Source organism: Physeter macrocephalus, chromosome 2 (assembly GCF_002837175.3).
Source record: "Physeter macrocephalus isolate SW-GA chromosome 2, ASM283717v5, whole genome shotgun sequence".
Lineage (NCBI taxonomy): Eukaryota > Metazoa > Chordata > Mammalia > Artiodactyla > Physeteridae > Physeter > Physeter macrocephalus.
Window position 1 is genome coordinate 120,654,060 of NC_041215.1, and position 19,926 is coordinate 120,673,985.

At 48.8% G+C, this 19,926-nt stretch overlaps 1 protein-coding gene and 1 long non-coding RNA gene across 5 annotated transcripts; one reads left to right on the forward strand and one right to left on the reverse strand.

Moving 5' to 3' along the window:
* The first annotated feature begins 22 nt into the window (after positions 1 to 22).
* LOC114484621 (uncharacterized) lies at positions 23 to 19,338 on the forward strand. 4 transcript variants are annotated; one of them, XR_003677737.2, is made up of 3 exons: positions 23 to 341; positions 768 to 957; positions 15,759 to 19,338. It is a non-coding gene; the product is annotated as an uncharacterized lncRNA (long non-coding RNA). The 4 variants fall into 4 exon arrangements; XR_003677738.2 differs by lacking the exon at positions 15,759 to 19,338 and adding an exon at positions 15,017 to 15,745; XR_003677742.2 differs by lacking the exon at positions 15,759 to 19,338 and adding an exon at positions 13,314 to 13,913.
* Positions 5,394 to 6,339, reverse strand: LOC102990956 (tubulin alpha-1D chain-like). Its single transcript, XM_028481968.2, has one exon. The coding sequence runs from the start codon at positions 6,306 to 6,308 to the stop codon at positions 5,409 to 5,411; it is 900 nt and encodes a 299-aa protein (XP_028337769.1). The 5' UTR covers positions 6,309 to 6,339; the 3' UTR covers positions 5,394 to 5,408.
* Positions 19,339 to 19,926: the final 588 nt, after the last annotated feature.

The window sequence follows — 19,926 nt, forward strand, 5'->3', positions numbered from 1 at the left end:
ATGGAGGCGGAGCCGGCTATTTTGGGCTCACCAGGACAACGTCATCCCCAGATGGGACCTGGGAGACAGCGGCAGGCTCCATCCAGGAGTGACGCACTTGCCAACAAACAAGCCACCCAGCCCCTGGCCCCTCTGTGGCTTTCTTAGGGACAGGCTCGATGACCGAGGATTACTCTCCCAGAGGAAATCACCACTTCAAGGGCTCACAGACTCCGGGCCTAAATCCTCCCGCTTCTTCAGATCCCTGCGCTAAGCCCCAGCCCTCAGAGGAGGCTGTCCGACTTCGCTGAGTATGTCAGACCTGCCTCTCATAGCATCTCTTGGCAACCTTCCTCACACTGGTCAGAGCATTTATTTGTTTGATTATTTGATTGACGGTCTCCTCCCCCACTAGGATGCAAACTCCACAGGGCAGAGATTATGTCTTTTTTCTCACTAGAGTATTCAGGACAGTAGTAGGGTTCAAAAATATACATTGGATGATTAAATAATGAACAAATGGGAACATGTTATTAACAGTTTTGACACATTTGGGAGATTAATGGGATTAATGGGTGGTTAATGGGAAAATGGGGGGAAAAAAAGGAGAGGAAGTTCCCCAGATTCGAGGTTTTTCTTTCCAAGCTGATCCTGAGTAGCCCTCTTCCACCTTAGAGTGATTTCTGGCTTCAGGCCTCATGGGGAAGTTAGAGAACCTTCTAGAACTGGCTCCCACTTGCTATCCAGGCCAATCCACAAGCATTAATTGAGCATCTTCTATGTTGTAGATGCTGCCAGGATGTAAAAAGAATACTGCTGCCCAATCCCTACCTTCACAGAGCTCCAACTACCAGCCCATCAGTGTAGACCACTGGGAAACCCCAAGGCTTTGGAAACAGACAGACCTGGGTTTGCAGCCTGGTACTACCGTGTGACAAGAAAACCTCTAAGGACTCAGTTTTTCCTCCCTAAATACAGGTAACGCCTAGGGCTGTTTGAAAGTCAAATGAGGTATGGTACATAGTAGGTCTTGGTACAAAAGTTCTCTCGCATCATGACTGGCCCAAGCAATACTGTGTATGTGCATCCAGAAGAATATCTTAGGCTGGGTGACCCAGAAATGCTTCATCAAAGAGAAGGGCTTGAGCCAGACGTGAGAGAAGAGCCTGGTGTGCGTTTGTCCAGTTTTCCTGGCTGCTCACAGCCTGAGCCTCCCACCTACCTACAACTGGCAAATTCCCATTGCGTAGGCTTTGATGGGAGCCAGGCCACTACCTGCCACAAAACCCGACACTTGCTCTCCCAGACTTCCTGGCTCCAAAGTGTAGGCAAAAGCCGGATGTTCTGCCAGTCGGAAGCTCCAACTGGGACTTGGAATCTGGAGCAAGTCATAGAGAAGCAGGGGCAGTTGAGATTTCATTTCTGCAGTGGTGGCAAGCAGAGCCAGCAGTGGCCTCTAGTGTCTGGAGGAGGAAATGTCAGCCTCGATGCCTGGGTGAGAGGAGGCCTCACTGCAGTGGGTGGAGGGGCCGGGGGCTTTTTAAACAGACTGTCCTGTGCCCTGACCTTGACTGTGGTGCTGGCTGCCCAACTTCCCTTGGTGCCTACCTGTTTGCGGAGACTTGTTTGGCAGCCCTTGTATTGATTCTGTATGCTACCCACTGTCTCTCTAATTGTGTGTGTGTGTGTGTGTGTGTGTGTGTGTGTGTGTGTGTTGTATGTATATGTGTGTGTGTCGGGGGGTCCTTTTCTTTTTTTATTTTGCCAGAGTTAGTTCCTGCTGTTCCCAGTGCTGACTGACCTTGGTATAAGAGGAAGGAGTAGATTAGGTTAGGTCACTCCAAAATCTTCCAAATCTCTTTCTTTTTACTTCTTATCTTAACAGACATTTGTCTAGCACCCTACCATGTATGTGGTTTTATATTAAGAGTAGGAATACAAAGAGCTTTGAGTTTCAGTCCCTGTACTCAGGGAGATGAAAACCTCGTTGGGACACAGACAAATGACAGCCAAGGGAAATTATGTGGAACACATCTAGCAAGCAAAGGGTTAATTTCCTTTGTTCACAAGGAATTCCGACAAATTTATGAGAAAAGACAAACAATGCAGTTTTTTAAATGGGTGAAGGGCACAGACAGTTCACAGAAGAGAAAGTACTGGCTTTTAAACATGAAAAGATGCTCAATATCATTCATAGCAAGAGAATTATAAAGGAAAGCGTCAGCAAAATATTTTCACTTCTCGGATGATTGACAAAGATCAAAAAGTGTAATATGGGGCTTCCCTGGTGGCGCAGTGGTTGCGCGTCCGCCTGCCGATGCAGGGGAACCGGGTTCGCGCCCCGGTCTGGGAGGATCCCACATGCCGCGGAGCGGCTGGGCCCGTGAGCCATGGCTGCTGAGTCTGCGCGTCCGGAGCCTGTGCTCCGCAACGGGAGAGGCCACAACAGAGGGAGGCCCGCATACCACAAAAAAAAAAAAAAAAAGTGTAATATGTTGTATGGACACAGGCGGTCTCATACATTGGTAGTAGGAGGGGTATTTGGATATAACTTCTAAAGAGAGCAGTATGAAGTATATATCAAAATTAAAGGTGTATAGCCTTTGACCCAGTAATGCCAATTCTAATAATTTGTGGTTGTACATATGTGCAAAGAAGCATGCACAAGGGTTGCAGCATTCTTTTCATAGCAAAGGATTAAAAACAACCTAAATACTGTATCATTAATAGCAGACTGGTTAAATAAGAAATGGTACAATGTACTGTGGAATACTATATTGTCACCAAAAAGAATAAGGTATATCTATATGTACTGATGTGCACCATCTTCTAGATTTATTGTTAAGTTAAAAAAAACAAGATGCAGAGCAAAGTGTATTTAAATGCGTGTGCACACATTAGTATATACACAGATGTCTGGAAGGGAGTACTAACCAAAAAAGTGAACCGTGGTGGCTGCCAAGAGGGGAACAAATGAAGGGGACTTATTTTTGCTGTTTGTATATCTCTTTGGTACCTTATGAATACTGAAGCATGTACACATAGTAACTGGTCAAATGTAATATTTTTAAATCTAGCTGGGGAAATAGGATATTAGCAACAAGCTAAGTGCTATGGTACACGGCAGTCCATGCCAAGTACTGAGTGAGTGATAGAGACAGCCAGTAAGAGGGAGAATCTAGATGAGGGAGAGGTCTCCAGTGCCGGATGGGTTCTGGGTGACTGTGATCTAACCTGGAAGAAATGGCAACACTGAGGCCAGCAGGGGGAGGTGGCGTTCCGGAAGGAGGGAATGCAGCTTCGGAGGCAGGCATGCTCCTGACACGTTAGAGGCGAGGGAGTAAATGTGTTAGGTGGAATCCGAGGTTGGGGCTCTGGGGCTCTGTCTCTTGTGTCTGCCTGCAAGAGGTAATTGTACCCTGGCTTTAGAAGCCTCAGGGATGACAGCATTCCCCTGCACTGAGGGAGTCCCCAGGAGCCAGGCTGGGTGGCGCTCCCAGCTGTCCCATGGAGATCTGGGTTGCCACCTCCCCACACCCACACCCAGTCCAACCTAGGCCTGCCACGGCTTGCCTACAGCGTTAGTAGCTGGGAGGCCTCACGGGGTCAGAGAAGAGGTGGCCATCCAGCTGCCCAGGGTGGGCTGGCTGGTACAGCCATCAGGAGGGGAGCCTGGCCACCTCTGTGGATGCCCAGCCGTGTTAGGTGGTAAAGATCTCACCTTCCTCAGGGCCCTCCCTCCTGGCTTCTCCCAAACCCTTACCTGACCTATTGGATGTCAGTGGCAGGGGGCTTTTAGAGGACACTGACAACCCCAAAACCTGGCCCCAGAGACACCTCTGCCCTTGTTCAGCCCTGGAAGCTGGGTCCCTCCTCCGCCCCACATTCCCTCCACCACAGTGCCTGGGCAGGGAAGTGTCAGGTGTCACCCCTTCCCTTCCTTCGAGGCACCTGAGTCACTGTCTGGGCACTGCAGAGCTGGCAGGCCCAGAAGAGGTGGTGTCTGGAGAGGTGCCTGTGTCTCCTGAGGGCAGGAGGGGAGGACACTCTAGGAAGTGGAGGGCAGCAGCATAAGCTTTGGCCCAGGCTGACCTGGGTTTCAGTCCCAACTCCTCCACTTACTAGCTGGATAACCTTGTGCAAGTCACATGACTTCTCCAAGCCTCAGTCGCCACATCTATAAAATGGGCATTCATCGAACAAGTCTGTTTAACAAATTTGAGAATCTATGTGTCAGACAGCATTCTGGGTCCTGAGCGTAGAACAGGCCTTGTTCCTATGGAGCTTCCAGTCCAGTGGGTGGGTACAATAACTGTATTTACCTCAGGATTAAAGAAGATAGTATGGATGCAGGGCCTAGTATACTAGGTGCTGAATAAATGACAGCGATTTTTTCTGGGGTTTGAAAGGCTCCCCAAATAACCTCTCTTCCTTCCCCAAATTTGAAACCAGTTAATAGAGAGAAAGACACAGGACAGAGATTTGAAATTCAGTCCTTTCAGAGAAGAAAAAAAAAAAAAAAAAGGGTTGGAGGATATAGCTGAGCTATTCAGCCAAAATGGGCTCCTAAATAATTAAGTTATCCTCCTAACCCAGAAGGCGCTGCAGAAAATCCACATACAAGGATTTTAGGGCAGCCATCTGGCTGGAAGTGGGGGCTTAAAGCTGTGCATGTGGCATAGTTTAAAGAAAGGTGATTTGTCTTTATCAAAAAGTGATGAATGTGATGGAGATTACAGAGAGGTAAGCTCCCCCTGACCCCCATTCCCCCGTTGTTGCTTCCACTGTACCACTTCTGCCTTAATGCCAGCTTCTGGACTCTCTACACTCTACGCTGAAGGAGACAGGAGGGTGGGCTAGTGAGGACCAGCTGTATCAGACTACACTAAGGCACTACTTCACGTCCCCTGGCCTCACCAGGCTCTTGTTGCAGCCCTGTGCAACTCGGACCAGCTTCACACACAGACAACCTATCAGCACCTCACCTCCTGCTCAGGGATTCCCTGTTGACCCTGCAGCCCAAGTGCGTGCAACCTGAAGTACAGGCAAGTTAATGTTTGATGAGGCGAAGTTTTAACCAAGGGAAGAATAGAGCCAGTGTAGAAATTCCCCACCCTCACCTCCTTTCCTGCCCACTCTCCCAGAGAATGGTCTGAGATGCCATTTATCCAGCTACATCTTCTCTAGGGTGAGTTCTCCCTCCTTCTCTGCTTTACCCACCTCGGCCCCCATTCTGCTCCCTGGAATTGCACTCATTAATGAAATCTGAAGTCAGATCTGCTTTCTGGGGAACCCAGGCTAAGACACCAGCCTTCCTATCTCTTATGAAGGAAAAGCCTCCCACCCCCATGGTTTTTCCCAAGAGGAAAAGACATTTGTGAGACAATAAGGCCATAGCACTTTATTGAGGACAGACACGAAGGAGTCCCCTAGCATTCATCCCCCTCCTCCTCTTCTCCCTCCCCCTCCACACTATCCATGCCCACCTCCTCGTAATCCTTCTCCAGGGCAGCCATATCCTCCCGGGCCTCAGAGAACTCACCCTCCTCCATGCCCTCGCCCACGTACCAGTGCACGAATGCCCTCTTGGCATACATCAGGTCAAACTTGTGGTCCAGGCGGGCCCAGGCCTCAGCGATGGCGGTCGTGTTGCTCAGCATGCACACGGCACGCTGCACCTTGGCCAGGTCACCCCCGGGCACCACAGTGGGGGGCTGGTAGTTGATGCCAACCTTGAAGCCCGTGGGGCACCAGTCCACGAACTGAATACTGCGCTTGGTCTTGATGGCAGCGATGGCGGCGTTGACATCCTTGGGCACCACGTCTCCACGGTACAGCAGGCAGCAGGCCATGTACTTGCCGTGACAGGGATCACACTTCACCATCTGGTTGGCAGGCTTGAAGCAGGCATTGGTGATCTCTGCCACCGACAGCTGCTCGTGGTAGGCTTTCTCTGCAGAGATGACTGGCGCATAGGTGGCCAGGGGGAAGTGGATGCGAGGGTAGGGCACCAGGTTGGTCTGGAACTCTGTCAGGTCCACGTTGAGGGCCCCGTCGAAGCGCAGGGAGGCCGTGATGGAGGAGACGATTTGGCTGATGAGGCGGTTGAGGTTGGTGTAAGTCGGGCGCTCGATGTCTAGGTTGCGGCGGCAGATGTCATAGATGGCTTCGTTGTCCACCATGAAGGCACAGTCTGAGTGCTCCAGGGTGGTGTGGGTGGTCAGGATGGAGTTATAGGGCTCCACCACGGCTGTGGACACCTGCGGGGCTGGGTAGATGGAGAACTCCAGCTTGGATTTCTTGCCATAGTCAACAGAGAGCCGCATCATCAGGAGCGAGGTGAAGCCAGAGCCAGTGCCCCCTCCAAAGCTGTGGAAGATGAGGAATCCTTGGAGTCCTGTGCACTGGTCAGCCTAGAAAGTGAAGGTGAAGAGAAACATGGGATGTGAAGCACAGCTGACCAACAGCAAAGAACCAGCTTGTGCTGTTTGAGATTTCCCCCAAAGTTTCATAAAATCCTTGGAAGACTTTTCCAAGGGCACAAAATAGACCCTGATAAGGAGGTCACACTCTCTCCTCCTTGTCTCTCTTCCTCTCTCAAACCTCCTGAAGCCTTCCACAGACAGCTCTCTTGACTCTCGTGCCATGGTCATTTTTGTCATCATAACTTGCCAACTCCACCCGGCTTCCTACCCGTGCCCCCTGATCTAACCAGATGTTTCTGGAGGGCTTCCTTACTGAGATTAACAACCCAGTAACCTGATTCCCGTCCTTGCTGGAGGCCGAAGTTGATCAGAGAGCCTTGAGCTGGTATTGTTTGGATCCGTTTTTCACAGGGCCTTCTGCCCACATACCTACAATACAAGGTGACATTCTGGGACTGTTTACGGGTGCTCATATCTTGGCCAGGCAGCCTATCAACTGGCAGCCACTCTGCCCAGCATCGGGCCACTTACTATAGCAAATAAAAGGGACCCCCAGCTCCAGGCTGGAGCCCACACTCTGCCTCCCCTCCTCACTAGTCCTGATCCTGTGTGTTTAATTCTTGTCCAGGAGACTCTCCCAAGGATGGAGTCTGCCCTCCCTCCCCAGCCCGCAGCTCTTCTCTCACCAGCTTCCGAATCTGGTCCAGCACCGGGTCGATGAGCTCCTTTCCGATGCTGTAGTGGCCACGGGCATAGTTATTGGCAGCATCTTCCTTGCCGGTGATGAGCTGCTCTGGATGGAAGAGCTGGCGATACGTGCCCGTCCGAACCTCATCTGCAATGAGCAGAATTTTAGGTCCCCTTCCCCTTGCAGCCTGGCTCCTGGAGCCCCAGGGTACCCAGAAGGGGTGGGGTCACCAGGCCTGAAGTTCTACCCTAGAGGAGCCCCATTCAGGCTGCTGTTATTGCCCTTGACTTTAAGTGTACTTCAACGAAAAGGAAAGGGATGTGGAGTGACCTTGAGACTCTGGAGCTGAGTGACAGCAGAGCTGGAGTTCTGATTCGCTGCAGCGACTGGGAACGACAAACCAGTGCTCTCCGATTATGGAGAAGGACTTGAGCTGTGGTACCCAGGACAAGGCCGTGGCAGGGGCTGGTCATCACTCACCGATCACATTGGTCTCCAGATCCACAAACACCACCCGGGGCACATGTTTTCCAGCCCCGGTTTCACTAAAGAAGGTGTTGAAGGAGTCATCCACTCCCCGCATTGTCTTGTCGCTGGGCATCTGCCCATCTGGTTGGATCCTATGTTACAAGCAGCAGAGCTCCCAGCAGGCATTGCCAGTCTGCACTCCAGCCTGCCCCACGTGGACTGAGATACACTCACGCTGAGTGGACAAAGGGCAGAGAGAAGCATATCATGCCTGGACACGATTCCTGCCTTCCTTCCTTGAGTGGTTCTCTGGCTGAGAGCAAGAGTTCCTGGACTCTGCTCTCTGTGCCCCACGTCCTGGGGCTGGGGGGCAGTGGCAGGGGGCAAAACCCTCAGGGGAAGCAGAAGATGTGACCAGTTCTACGATTATAGAGTCTTTGCTCAGCGACTAAGCATCTTGAGGAACATTGAGGGGCTCAGATGAGTCTGACAGAGCATGATAGGCAACCCACCCATGTCCAGAAAGAAATTAGGAGACATTAGTAAGGAAAACAAGATCCAAGTGAGGTTTCAGGGGTCAGGGACAAGGATGAGGTTTAGAAAAGCAGAAAGGACTCTGAATTCATGTTACAGCTAGAAATGCCAGCAAGGAAGGGGAAAGTGAGCCTGGAATGGATGTGTGTGTGCTGTCCTTTCCTCTTGGTGTGCGTGGTTCTGCGGTGATGAGGGGCTGGGAAGAAAGTTCTTCCTCACATGACTCAAGGCTGGTCAAAGAGTTCTTGGCCCCTGAAGCAAGACTGGGGTAACCTGCTTGGTCCTAGAAAAAGAGAAAGGTCATTGCCTTTCCTGGGGAGCCTCATGAGCATCAAAAAGACTTGACCCTCTTGCTTCATCATGTATTGAGCCTCCATTATCTGCCTGACACTGGGCGGAGACTGAGGATACATGACACCTAATACCCAGTCCCTGCGCTTAAGAAACTCACTGTCTGGGGAAGGGAGCGTTTCATACGATAACAGATATGTGACAGTGTGGTAAGTAGGATCCCAGAATGTTTCTTCCTGCCTGAGAAGTATTTACGGCAGACTTTAACAGCAAAACGAGCACACACATCCATCAAATTTCCCCAAGCTTTAAGGCTTAATCATGTGGAGGATGTACAGACATGAGAATTCTCACACTGCTGCTAGAAGCCCAAAGTGATGCATCTTTTTTGGAGAGTGATCTGGCAATATCTAGGAAAGCTGAAGATGCTCTTGCTCTAGAGAAGTCCTCACATAGGTACACAAGAAAACAGGTGCAAGAACAGTCACAGTACCATAGCAATGGAAGCCAATTAAATGTCCTTCAGCAGGAGAAAATGAATAAAGAATGATTCAGAAGCGGAAGTGGATGAATACAAGAAAGAATCTTGGGCGTCCCTGGTGATGCAGTGGTTAAGAATCTGCCTGCCGATGCAAGGGACACGGGTTCGAACCCTGGCCCGGGAAGATCCCACATGCTGCGGAGCAACTAAGCCCGTGTGCCACAACTACTGAGCCTGTGCTCTAGAGCCCACAAGCCACAACTACTGAGCCCACGTGCCACAACTACTGAAGCCCGCATGCCTAGAGCCCGTGCTCCGCAACAAGAGAAGCCACCGCAATGAGAAGCCCACGCACTGCAACGAAGAGTAGCCCCTGCTCGCTGCAACTAGAGAAAGCCTGCGCACAGCAACGAAGACCCAACACAGCCAAAAATAAAATTAATTAATTAATTAATTAAAAACAAAAGAGTCTTACCCCCCAAAATTCTTAATAGAAAAAAGCAAATTAAGAGGAATCATAATACAATACTATTTATATAAATCTTTAACTTGCATGCATCATTTACAGATAAATTTTTATATTTGCTATATATTCTTGGAATGTATTACGGAAGTAAAGAAAGCAAGGGAAAATATTAGCACCCAATTTGGAATAATGTTAGAGGAGGGAGGTGAATGCATTCGGAGAAGGATTCTATTTCTTAAGCTGGGTAGCACGTGTTCATTATATTATTCTTTATACCTTTTCGCATGTCTGAAATATTTCATAATTTTTAAATGAGGATGCTTTATCCATAAATTTTACACTTCTCTGACTTTGTAAATATGACACAAGGGCCTTGACTTTTTATGATTTTTAGATGACTGGGATTAATACATAGACCATCTGTATCCAGCCCCATTACTCCCCCACTTGCCTCTCTGTAGGCGTCTTCCCCTGGTGAAGTGGGGCGATAACAAGAGCCCCTCCTAGAATCACTCTGCAGATGAAAGAATGCGTGTAAGTTGCCTGGCTCATTGGACGACACAAAGTAGGGTGCGCCATACCTGTTGGACCCCCTTACCAGTTCCCCATTCCCCCCCAACCCCGGGGGTCATAGTAAGAGGAAGTAATGAATTAAGCTGGGAGGGATTTCGGGACAAAGGACTCCAGAAATCCCCAGGTCCAGGAGGGAGGGCTGACTCAGCTCACCATCACCTGCCTGGCAGGGCCAGCGCCCGCTGCTGCACCTCAGAGCCTGCGCAGGCTCTGTGCACAAAGCCAGACCCTGTCCTGGCTCCCACAGCTGCTGGCCCACGCAAGGTGTGTCTGACCTGGGGTATGCTGGAGTCGCTGGAAACGATGCCCCTCACTCTGGGTTTGGGCAAAGAACTCAGCCCCTGGAGTCACACAGACTTGGCCTCAAACCCCACCTCAGCTGCTCCCATTCCCTTTTCTTGCCGGTGAAAAATAGTATAATCTCACACTCAGCAGGCTTTGTCATTAGGTTGTTTAGTTCCGTATATTAAGCATTAATTAGGCACTGTGCTTAGCGCTTCACATACACTATGTCCTTTAATCTTCACAACAACCCCCTTGGGTAGGTGTTTTTACTACCCTATTTTACTGACTCTCAGAGAGGTCAAACAACTTGCTCAAAGTCAGGAGCAAAACCAGGAATATTCAGAGAGGGGACAGTCTGGGTCCAACCACATTCTATCCTGCCTGTCGGGGAACCAGGTAAAAGATATCAAATGAGCCCCATACGTAGCACCCTCCCTCTCCCCACTGATATGTGGCTGAAATGAGGGGTCAGACCAAAGCACAGCAGAAGGACAGGACTATGAGGATGTGTCCTTACAGCCGGGAGGTGAGACCAGAGGCCAGCAGGGGCCCAAGGTTTGCAGGAAAGTGCCTGCACTTTCTGCCCCTGTCCTGCTTACCCCACTCTCCCTACCCCTAAATTCAGAGCCCTTCAGCAGCCCCTCAGACTCAGACCATGTCCTAGTTACCATGGCCTGTCCCTCTCTATCCTCTGAACATACCAGCACATTTGGGGGGCTGCACTCACATCTGGAAGTTTCTCTCCCTCTCCCCCACCTGACCTGCCCACACGCTGTAACCCCATGAACACCCGGACCATGGGACCCTCATTTGCACGTTCAGCCCCACCTCTGCTTACCATGCTGCCTGGCTGGGGGCTGGCTGGGGTCGTCTGTCTGTCTGTCTGTCTGCTGCAAGATGGAAGGCAGGGACAGGTCTGTGAGGGACCCACAGCTGCCGGCCTCCTTATCCTCTCTGGTCTGCTCTCGGGGAGGTGGGGGGGCGGCAATGTTGTTAGAAACGGCCCCAAGAGGCAGGCCTGTTGACGTGGTTACTGTGCAGCCGGCAGGCGCTGGGCCTGGGCCTAAGCAGGGGAGCGAGATTGGGCAGGCAGAGGAGGGGCCCGCTGGTAGCCCCACATCGCTGGGTACACGGTGTCTGTTGCTCAGTCACACAACTCCATTTCCTGGTGGTGCAACCTGGCCCTCACAGGTGAGGGAGGATTTAGAAATCAAGCCCCCTGAGCTCCAGCACCGCCCTCACCCCCAAGGTTGGTGAGGATTGGAAAAGGAGTAGGTGGGGCTAAGAAAAGTCTGCAGTGGACCAGAAATGATGAGTCCTAGGGCAAGAGGTCAACTCAGGGCCTTCTGGGTGGAAACTCAGAATATCACAGAACAGAGGGAACTAGAGCTCAGGTTAGCCCTGTCTCTAGCACTTAACTTCCTTTGCCTCTTTCTCACCTGCAGAATGGGGAGAGGTAGTATTGTGAGATTAAGCAAGATAAACTTTCTTACATGTTTAGTCCAGAATTGCTGTTGTTCTCCACAGGCAAAGCAAGATGCTGAGCATCTTCAGGGCTATTCCTAAGTGTCTCTCCCTATTCCAGTCCAAGTCTTTGCTGTTCCAGCCTGGCCTTATTTCCCCACAGAAGGAGTCACCATATGGCCTTGGGCAAAATTATGACATAAAAATGTTACTCTCTCACATTTGTATCCTGCTCTGTAGTTCTTAAGGCAGCTTTGCCCCTTATCTCCTTTGAGTCCCTCAACAACTTTGTGAGGTAGGCAAGGTGAGGCCTCCACTCCCAGAGAAAGAAAAGGAAATTGCAGGCCCTTGTGTTTTGCCCAAGGTCACGTGGGAGTTAACTAGTGGTGGAATTAAGATTCTTCTGGGACTCAGGCTCAGTGACTCCCCTTTCCACATGGCAGAGTTTTCGATGTCCCTCATCCCCCTGCTGCGTTTTTTTTTTTTTAATATATTTATTTATTTTTATTTATATTATTTTTGGCTGCGTTGGGTCTTCGTTCCTGTGCGCAGGCTTTCTCTACTTGCGGCGAGTGGGGGCTACTCTTCGTTGCGGTACACGGGCTTGTCATTGCAGTGGCTTCATTTGTTGTGGAGCATGGGCTCTAGGTGCGCCAACTTCCGTAGTTGTGGCTCGCGGGCTCTAGAGCTCAGGCTCAGTAGTTGTGGCGCACGGGCTTAGCTGCTCTGCGGCATGTGGGAAGCCCCCCTGCTGCGTTTTTATTTTCTTTCTTCCCATCCTAAATTCTATGGAGCTCCCCTGGTGGCGCAGTGGTTAAGGATCCACCTGCCAATGCAGGGGACATGGGTTCGAGCCCTGGTCTGGGAAGATCCCACATGCCGCGCAGCAACTAAGCCTGTGAGCCACAACTACTGAGCCTGCACTCTAGAGCCCACAAGTCACAACTGCTGAGCCCGTGTGCCACAACTACTGAAGCCCACATGCCTAGAGCCTGTGCTCTGCAACAAGAGAAGCCACCGCAATGAGAAGCCCTTGCACCGCAACGAAGAGTGGCCCCCACTCAGTGCAACTAGAGAAGAGACCGTGCGCAGCAACGAAGACCCAATGCAGCCAAAAAAAAAAAAAAAAAAAAAAAAATTCTATGGTCAGTGGTCATCACTCCCTTGCATATCCCTCAACTCCCTCACCTCCGTCTAGCTTCAGTTTCCTCGTTTGACTAAACCACAACCCTGGTTAAATCCATTTCTTCACCAATTCTGTGCCTGCACTGACCCAGCTAAACAGTGGCTGTAGAAAAACCCAGAACCATACTGACTGATCTGACTTCAAATGCATGACCACTAACCTCAAATGGACCCTAATGCTGCCTGGAAACCACATTACCTCTCTCCAGTCACACTTCCAGCCAGCACCATGACCAGGAATAGGAATGCTAGATTTAGCAAATAAAAGAATTTTTTCTAGCAACCCTATCCAGGAAGAAGATGCTAATGTGAATTTTCAGTCAATGTGGCAAATGGTGAGAGAGTTATCCTGAGGTTGGGGCTTTTTTCAGAGCCCTTCTCACCACAGCATACAAGGGTGCGACCCAGAATATTAAGATGGTTAACTGATTTGGGCTATGGACTGAAGTCTTCTCTCTCCTACCTGGAACTAAGAGGCCAAGATCCCTGGAGAGAAGACACAGCCAACTAACACTTCAAAGGTAAGGAAGCCCAGTCTACCCTGGGTTGATCCATGAAGCTATAGACCTCAGAAATTATTATCCAGATGAATGGATTTGGGGCCCACTGGGCCCAAAAGTCTCCTGCTAACACTCCAACTTTTCCCAACTGGTCTTGGAAGTTGGGCATCTCAGAGTCAACCTAGACAACACTAATTCTGGAAAGAAAATTATCCCAAAGGCAGGCAGGGGGAGGAGTCTTAGGTAAAACAGAGTAAAGAGACTGAGATTTTTTGAGAGCATGTTAATGTATCTAAGTTATAAAATGAGAGGTAATCAATACTCTTCATTCCTTCAACAAATATTTATTGAGTGTCTGGTATGTGCCAAGCACTGTTCCAGATGCCAGAGATACAGCAGTAAGCAAAAAGAGTCTGTGCTTTTTTAAAAATTTAATTTAATTAATTTATTTATTTATTATTTTTGGCTGTGTTGGGTCTTTGTTTCTGCGCGCGAGCTTTCTCTAGTTGCGGTGAGCGGGGGCTACTCTGCATTGTGGTGCTTGGCTTCTCATTGCAGTGGCTTCTCTTGTTGCGGAGCACGGGCTCTAGGTGCGTGGCCTTCAGTAGTTGCAGCACGCGGGCTCAGTAGTTGTGGCTCACGGGCTCTAGAGCGCAGGCTCCGTAGTTGTGGCTCACAGGCTTAGTTGCTCCGCGGCATGTGGGATCTTCCTGGATCAGGGCTCAGACCTGTGTCCCCTGCATTGGCAGGGGGATTCTTAACCACTGCGCCACCAGGGAAGCCCCAAGAGTCTGTGCTTTTAAGGAGTTTATATTTTTGTGGGAAGACATAATAACTAAACAAACAAGAGAATTTCAGATAGCGATGAACACGTGAAGAAAACAAAACAGGATAATGGCCCAGAAAGAGATGGGGGGCTGCTACTGAGAAGGAGCCACTCTCTAAGAAGGTGATATTTGAACTGAGCGATAAGGAGATGGCCACACCAAGATCTGGATTGTAGTGGTCCAGGCAGAGAAAAGTGCAAAGGAGCAAGCCTGGTGTATATAAGGAAACTGAGGGAGGGAGGGAGGGGGCTATGCAAGATGAGGTCACAGAGGTAAATGGGCCTGGCAAGGAGAGTGGCTTTTATTACAAGTGCAATGGGAGGGTTTTAAGCAAGCCTCATTGCCTACTTTGTGTTTTGTTTTAGAGAGATTATTGCAGCTGCTATGTGGAGAATGCATTATAGGGATTCAAGAGTAGGAGAAGGAAGCTGGTTAGGAGGCTATGGCAGACATCCAGAAATGAGGGGCTGGTGGCTTAGACTAGAGTGGGGATGGGGGAAGTAGCTGGGTTTGAAGTAAAGTGATAGGACATGCTAATCTGGGGTGTGCAGACCTCACCAACAGTCTCACCTGACCCCTGCCTCCACTTCTTCTTTGCTGGCATGGTCCTAATTTTGTATAATTATTCACCCTTCCACTTGGTCATGGAGGATGGCCTTTCCCTAGACCTAGGGCTAAGTATAGGTTAGTCCAAACCATTCATAGTAGTTCCATTCCCTCCTTCCAGTGACTAGTTTAGGCCCGGAGCCAGTGAGATATAAGGGAAAGTCTGCTAGGGTGCTTTAAGGAAAGGTTTTTCTCCCTGATAAAAAAAGATGTGGGAGGAAACCAACCCCCTTTCCCGCCTTAGGATGGTGTCATATGAGGGCATAATACTTGGAGCTGCTGCGGCCATCCTGTGATTAGGAGAGAAGATGTCGCCAGCCCATTGAGGATGCCAGAGCAGAAAGCTGGAAATACCGGACTTATTGGTGACATCACTGAATCAACCCTGGAACCGCCCTACACTCAAGATTTCTTGTGGGATAATAAATATACCCATTGTTTAAGCTGCTGGTAGTTAGGCTTTCCATTATTTGAAGCTAAAACATTCTCACTAATAAAAGAGGGGAAGGAGAGAGGGAAAGAGGAATGCAGGATGATCCTAGGTTTTTACCTAAGCACTTGGGTGGAAGGTGATGTTGTTGACTCAGACTTGGAAGCCTAGGATAGAAGCAGGTTTGGCAGGGAGTGGGATGAGGGTAGTATACTGAGAGTTCTACTTTGAATGTGTTATGTTGAGATGTCTAATGTGCTTTCAAGATATGATGTCAAGAAGGCAAATAGTCATGTGAATCTGAAGTTTAGAGGAGAGGTCCAAAATGGAGGTATACATTTGAGAGCCATCAACATATAGGTGATATGTCTTTCTTTTTGTTCCATTCTTGCACTTCAGTTTGGCAATGTATATACTCTAGGTATTCTTTTTTGAGTAACCCTAAATACGTTACAATCACTTTTTATTAAGGACATTTAAAAATATACCCCAAAGTAGAGATAACATAATAAAACCCCATATACTCATCACTCACCTTCAACGATTGCTCCTTCAGGGAGAAAAGCACATGGAGAGCCTGGGACTGAGCTATGGGGAATACCCTTTAGAGGTAAACCATCAAAGACCACCAAAAAGGAGTGGCCAGGACAGAAACCAGGAGGGGAGGTGTCATCGAAGCCAAGAAGGAAGTGCTTCAACTACAAAACTCGATAAGGGAAGGATAAGCTATGTCAAATACTGCTGAGAGGCTGAGAACGATGAAGAGAGAGACATGACCTTTGGCTTTGCAAGATGGAGGTCACTAGAGACCTTGGCAAGAACATCTAAGTGGAGCATGTGAACCAGGTCTGCGTGGACAGCAAGAAGGAGAGAAGACATGGAGATATTCCTTTGGAAAGATGGTTCTGTGAGGAGGAGGACAGCTGGTAGATGCTCCATCTGAAAAAATGGAAGGATGTGCACCAAGGCTCAGCTCCACCTCTCCCAGATGGAATCAGTGGAGACATTTTAAACTTTGATGACCTTGCTGCACTGCTCCAAGGTTGTGGTGAGACTCTGAGAAGGAGTTAGAAAAGACAGAGATAACAATGGACACGGTGAAGAGGGAGAGCGATCCGAAGAGAGAATGGACATCCATGTAGGGTAAATGGACTAAGCAATGCATCACGAGGAAGAGTGAAGAAATGCCTGGCATCATCTTCTAGATTCTGTACATGTATGTGAATGTCTAAGAGTTTTCCATCTGGTAATATGGACTGTTACCTGCACACCTACCCGGAGTTTATGGCCCTGATTCAGGGGATCTGTACATACCCTGAGAAGATACATACATGCTCACAGCCATGCACATACACACATGAGCGTGCACACTCAAACACACATGCACAATCAGAAGCAGAATCTGTGTTCCACTAACACGCCTTGGGCATGTCTCCCTGAAACCTTGTCTTCTCCATTTTTCCTGCCAGGAGGCCTGCTCAGTGAACTCCTTGCTACAGGGGCCAGGGTAATGTAAATGTGTGATGTGGGTTGAGCATATGATGTTAAATGGCAACAGGCACTGGTCTTCTGTGTCAGGGAGACACAGAGTGATGAGGGCTGCCTGAACTGGAGCAGCTTGTTGCCCATCCTGAGAGAGTAGCCGCCACCCAGCTGCATTTGTTGCCTATTGGTTTCCTATGGAGGCTGTAAGAAATTGCTACAAACTTAATAGCTTAAAACAACGCAAATTTATTATCTCACAGTTCTGGAGATCAGAAGTCCAAAATAGGCCTTATAGGGATTGCAGTATTATGATTTAAAAGAAAAAAATATATATGGTTACTCAGATGACCAAAATATATTTCTTGTATATTATTTGGTCTTTGTCCACTCCTCCCGGCTCACAGTTCCCAAAACCCTGAGAATTCCCTAAGTGCTGAGAGTGATCAAGGTGTCTTTTGTTATGTTAATGAGGTGACTTTTGGACCCACCTAAGGAGGGGGGCTGCTTGCCAGTGGAGCCAACTGAGTGATTAGAGGGTTAGAAATTTCAGTCCCACCACCCGCTTCTGACCTCCTGGGAGGGGCGGGCAGCTGGAGATTGAGTTCAATTACCAATAGTCAATGATTTAATCAGTCGTGCTTATGTAATGAAGCCTCCATCCAAACTCAAAAGGATGGGGTTTGGAGACCTTCCAGGATGGCGAACACATGGAGGTGCTCGGAGAGTGGCGCTTCTGGCGCTATGGAAGCTCATGCCCTTTCCCCGTACCTTGCCCTCTGCATCTCTTCCATCTGGCTGCTCCTGGCTTATATCCTTTTATACTAAACAAGTGATCTAGTAGGTAGAATGTTTCTCTGAACTCTGTGAGCCTCTCTAGCAAATTAATTGAACCCAAGGAAGAAGTAATGGTAACCTCTAATTTACAGCCGGTCAGTCAGAAAGACAGGTAAAAACCTGGACTTGTGATTGGTATCCTGAGTTGGAGGGGGCTGTTGGAACTTCCAGTTTGTAGCTGGTGGGTCAGAAGCACAGGCAACAACCTGGGCTAGTGACTGGCATCTGAAGTGGGGAGTGGGTGACAGTCTTGTAGGACCAAACCCTTAATCGGGGAATCTGATGCTACCTCCAGGCAGAAAGTGCCAGAATTGAGTTGTTGTATTCTTGAACACCCTGCTGGTGTCTGAGAATTGCTTGGTGGTGTGTGGGGAAGCCCCCTGCCTCGCACACTGGAATTGGAAACCTGTTTAGGGATAAACTCAAGGTGTTGGCATGGCTGTCTTCCTTCTAAAGACTCTAGAGGAGAATATGTTCCTTGCCTTTTCCATCTTCTGGAGGCTGCCCACATTCCTTACCATGGCCTCCTTTCACCTTGAAAGCCATCACTCTGACCTCTGCTTTTGACCTCTCCTTCCCTGACTCTGACTCTCCTGCCTCCCTCTTCCGTTTATAAGGACCCTTGTGATTACATTGGGCCCACCCAGAAAATCCAGAATAATCTCCCATCTCAAGACCTTTACCCTAATCACATCCACAGAGTCTTTTGCCATGTAAGGTAACATAGTCACAGATTCCAGGGATTAGGATGTGGACATCTTGGTGGGGAGCTATGCTGCCTATCACAATTGCTAAATGGGCATGCAGGCCCAGAATAGCCATATCTTCCAATTCTTTTCAAGGTAAGCTAGAAATCTGGATTTTTACATGATCGTGCAGAAAAGAGTTGACATAGCAGAACTGAGACTTAGAAAGCCTGCTCGCAAGGTTGGCCCTTGGCTGGCATCTGGGAACTTGGCTCTTAGAGTGCGCCCAGTCAACAGCTAACTGATAAGGATGGTTCGTTGTGCCTAGATGGTGTGTGTAAACGATATGATTTATGCTGAACACCTGCTTTTCTTCTAAAGAGTCTGGAATTTTGGTAAGTGCAAGGCAGAGGTGCCTATGTGACCAGCCCCCACTAAAAACCTTGGGTGCTGAGTCTCTAACGGGCTTTCTTGGGCAGAAACACTGCAGGGAAATGTCCCATTTTCATTTTGGAGGAAGAGTACACTGTGTGAGCCCTTATGGGAGGGAGAGGGCATAGATACCTTCAGACTCTGCTTGTGTCTTTTCCCCTTATTATCCAGTTGTGTATTGTTCCTACATCACTGTAATAAACCTTAGCTGGGAGTACAAGTTTATGCTGAGTCCTGTGAGTCTGTCTGGCAAGTCTCCTAACATAGGGGTGGTCTTTGGGGATGCCCCAAAGACAATTCCTGATTTTTTTCATATTCTAAACGCTATGGGGGTTAACACTGTGGGGGAATTTGGCCTCCAGGCTGCTAATTTGAAACTTCTGACTTCTTAGAGTTTCACCTTAATTTTAGTCCCATCTCTGTAGTGAAAAAATTCACCTGACACACACGTAGCAAATCTTTACCACATGCTAAGCGCCATACTAAGAGCTACGGACACAGAAGTGAATAAGACACAATCCTTACCTTCAACAAGGTCGCTATCTAATAAGATGGACATGTACAAGAATAACTGCAGCGTGAGGTGCTACACACACTAAAATAAGTGAATAAAGTGCTCTAAGAGTCCAGACAACTGCATACACGGTGCTTTGCTGTGTATGTACACATCCCTCAGTTCATCCGGTCCTCACGATCCGAAGTTATTATCCCAGTTTTACAACGAAAGAAGCTGAACCTGAAGGGCAAATAGGTTTTGGATTTTGCCTAAGATAGCGCAATCCTCTTAAAACATTCATTTTGCTGGGGTTGGGGTGCACAAGGAAAAAAGAGGGCCAGGGAAGGTCTGCAAGAGGCCGTGTGTTCTGTAATCACCAAGGCTCCTTGCTCTGCAGAGACCATGACCCCATTTCCCAAAGCAGCCTCATTGTATGCCCTTGCCAGTTTTCTTTTTTATGAATGAGTCTTGTTCTCCCAACCATATGGTTAGTCTACTGGGAAAAGAGACCTTGTCATATTTCACTGTATTCCTTTCCATGCCTTGCCTAAGTAAGGTGTCAATTAGCTATTTTGTTGGTAGAAAGTTGCCATTGCTAGTTATTTTATCCTGCTGTGTTGTTTTGTCAGGCAGCCCTGGCCCTAGGAAACACTATGATAGGAGAGGCAGGTGAATCCTTTCTAAGTGACTAGCCTGGGAGACAGGTTTCTTAATGACGTGCCAATAGGCACATAGGGCACTTATGATGATTTCCCCAGTGAAGGGAGACAGCTAGAAAATGTAAGGCATGC

Coding starts and splice junctions, on each gene's coding strand:
- LOC102990956 (XM_028481968.2), bottom strand. CDS start 6,308: ATGATGCGGCTCTCTGTTGACTATGGCAAGAAATCCAAGCTGGAGTTC.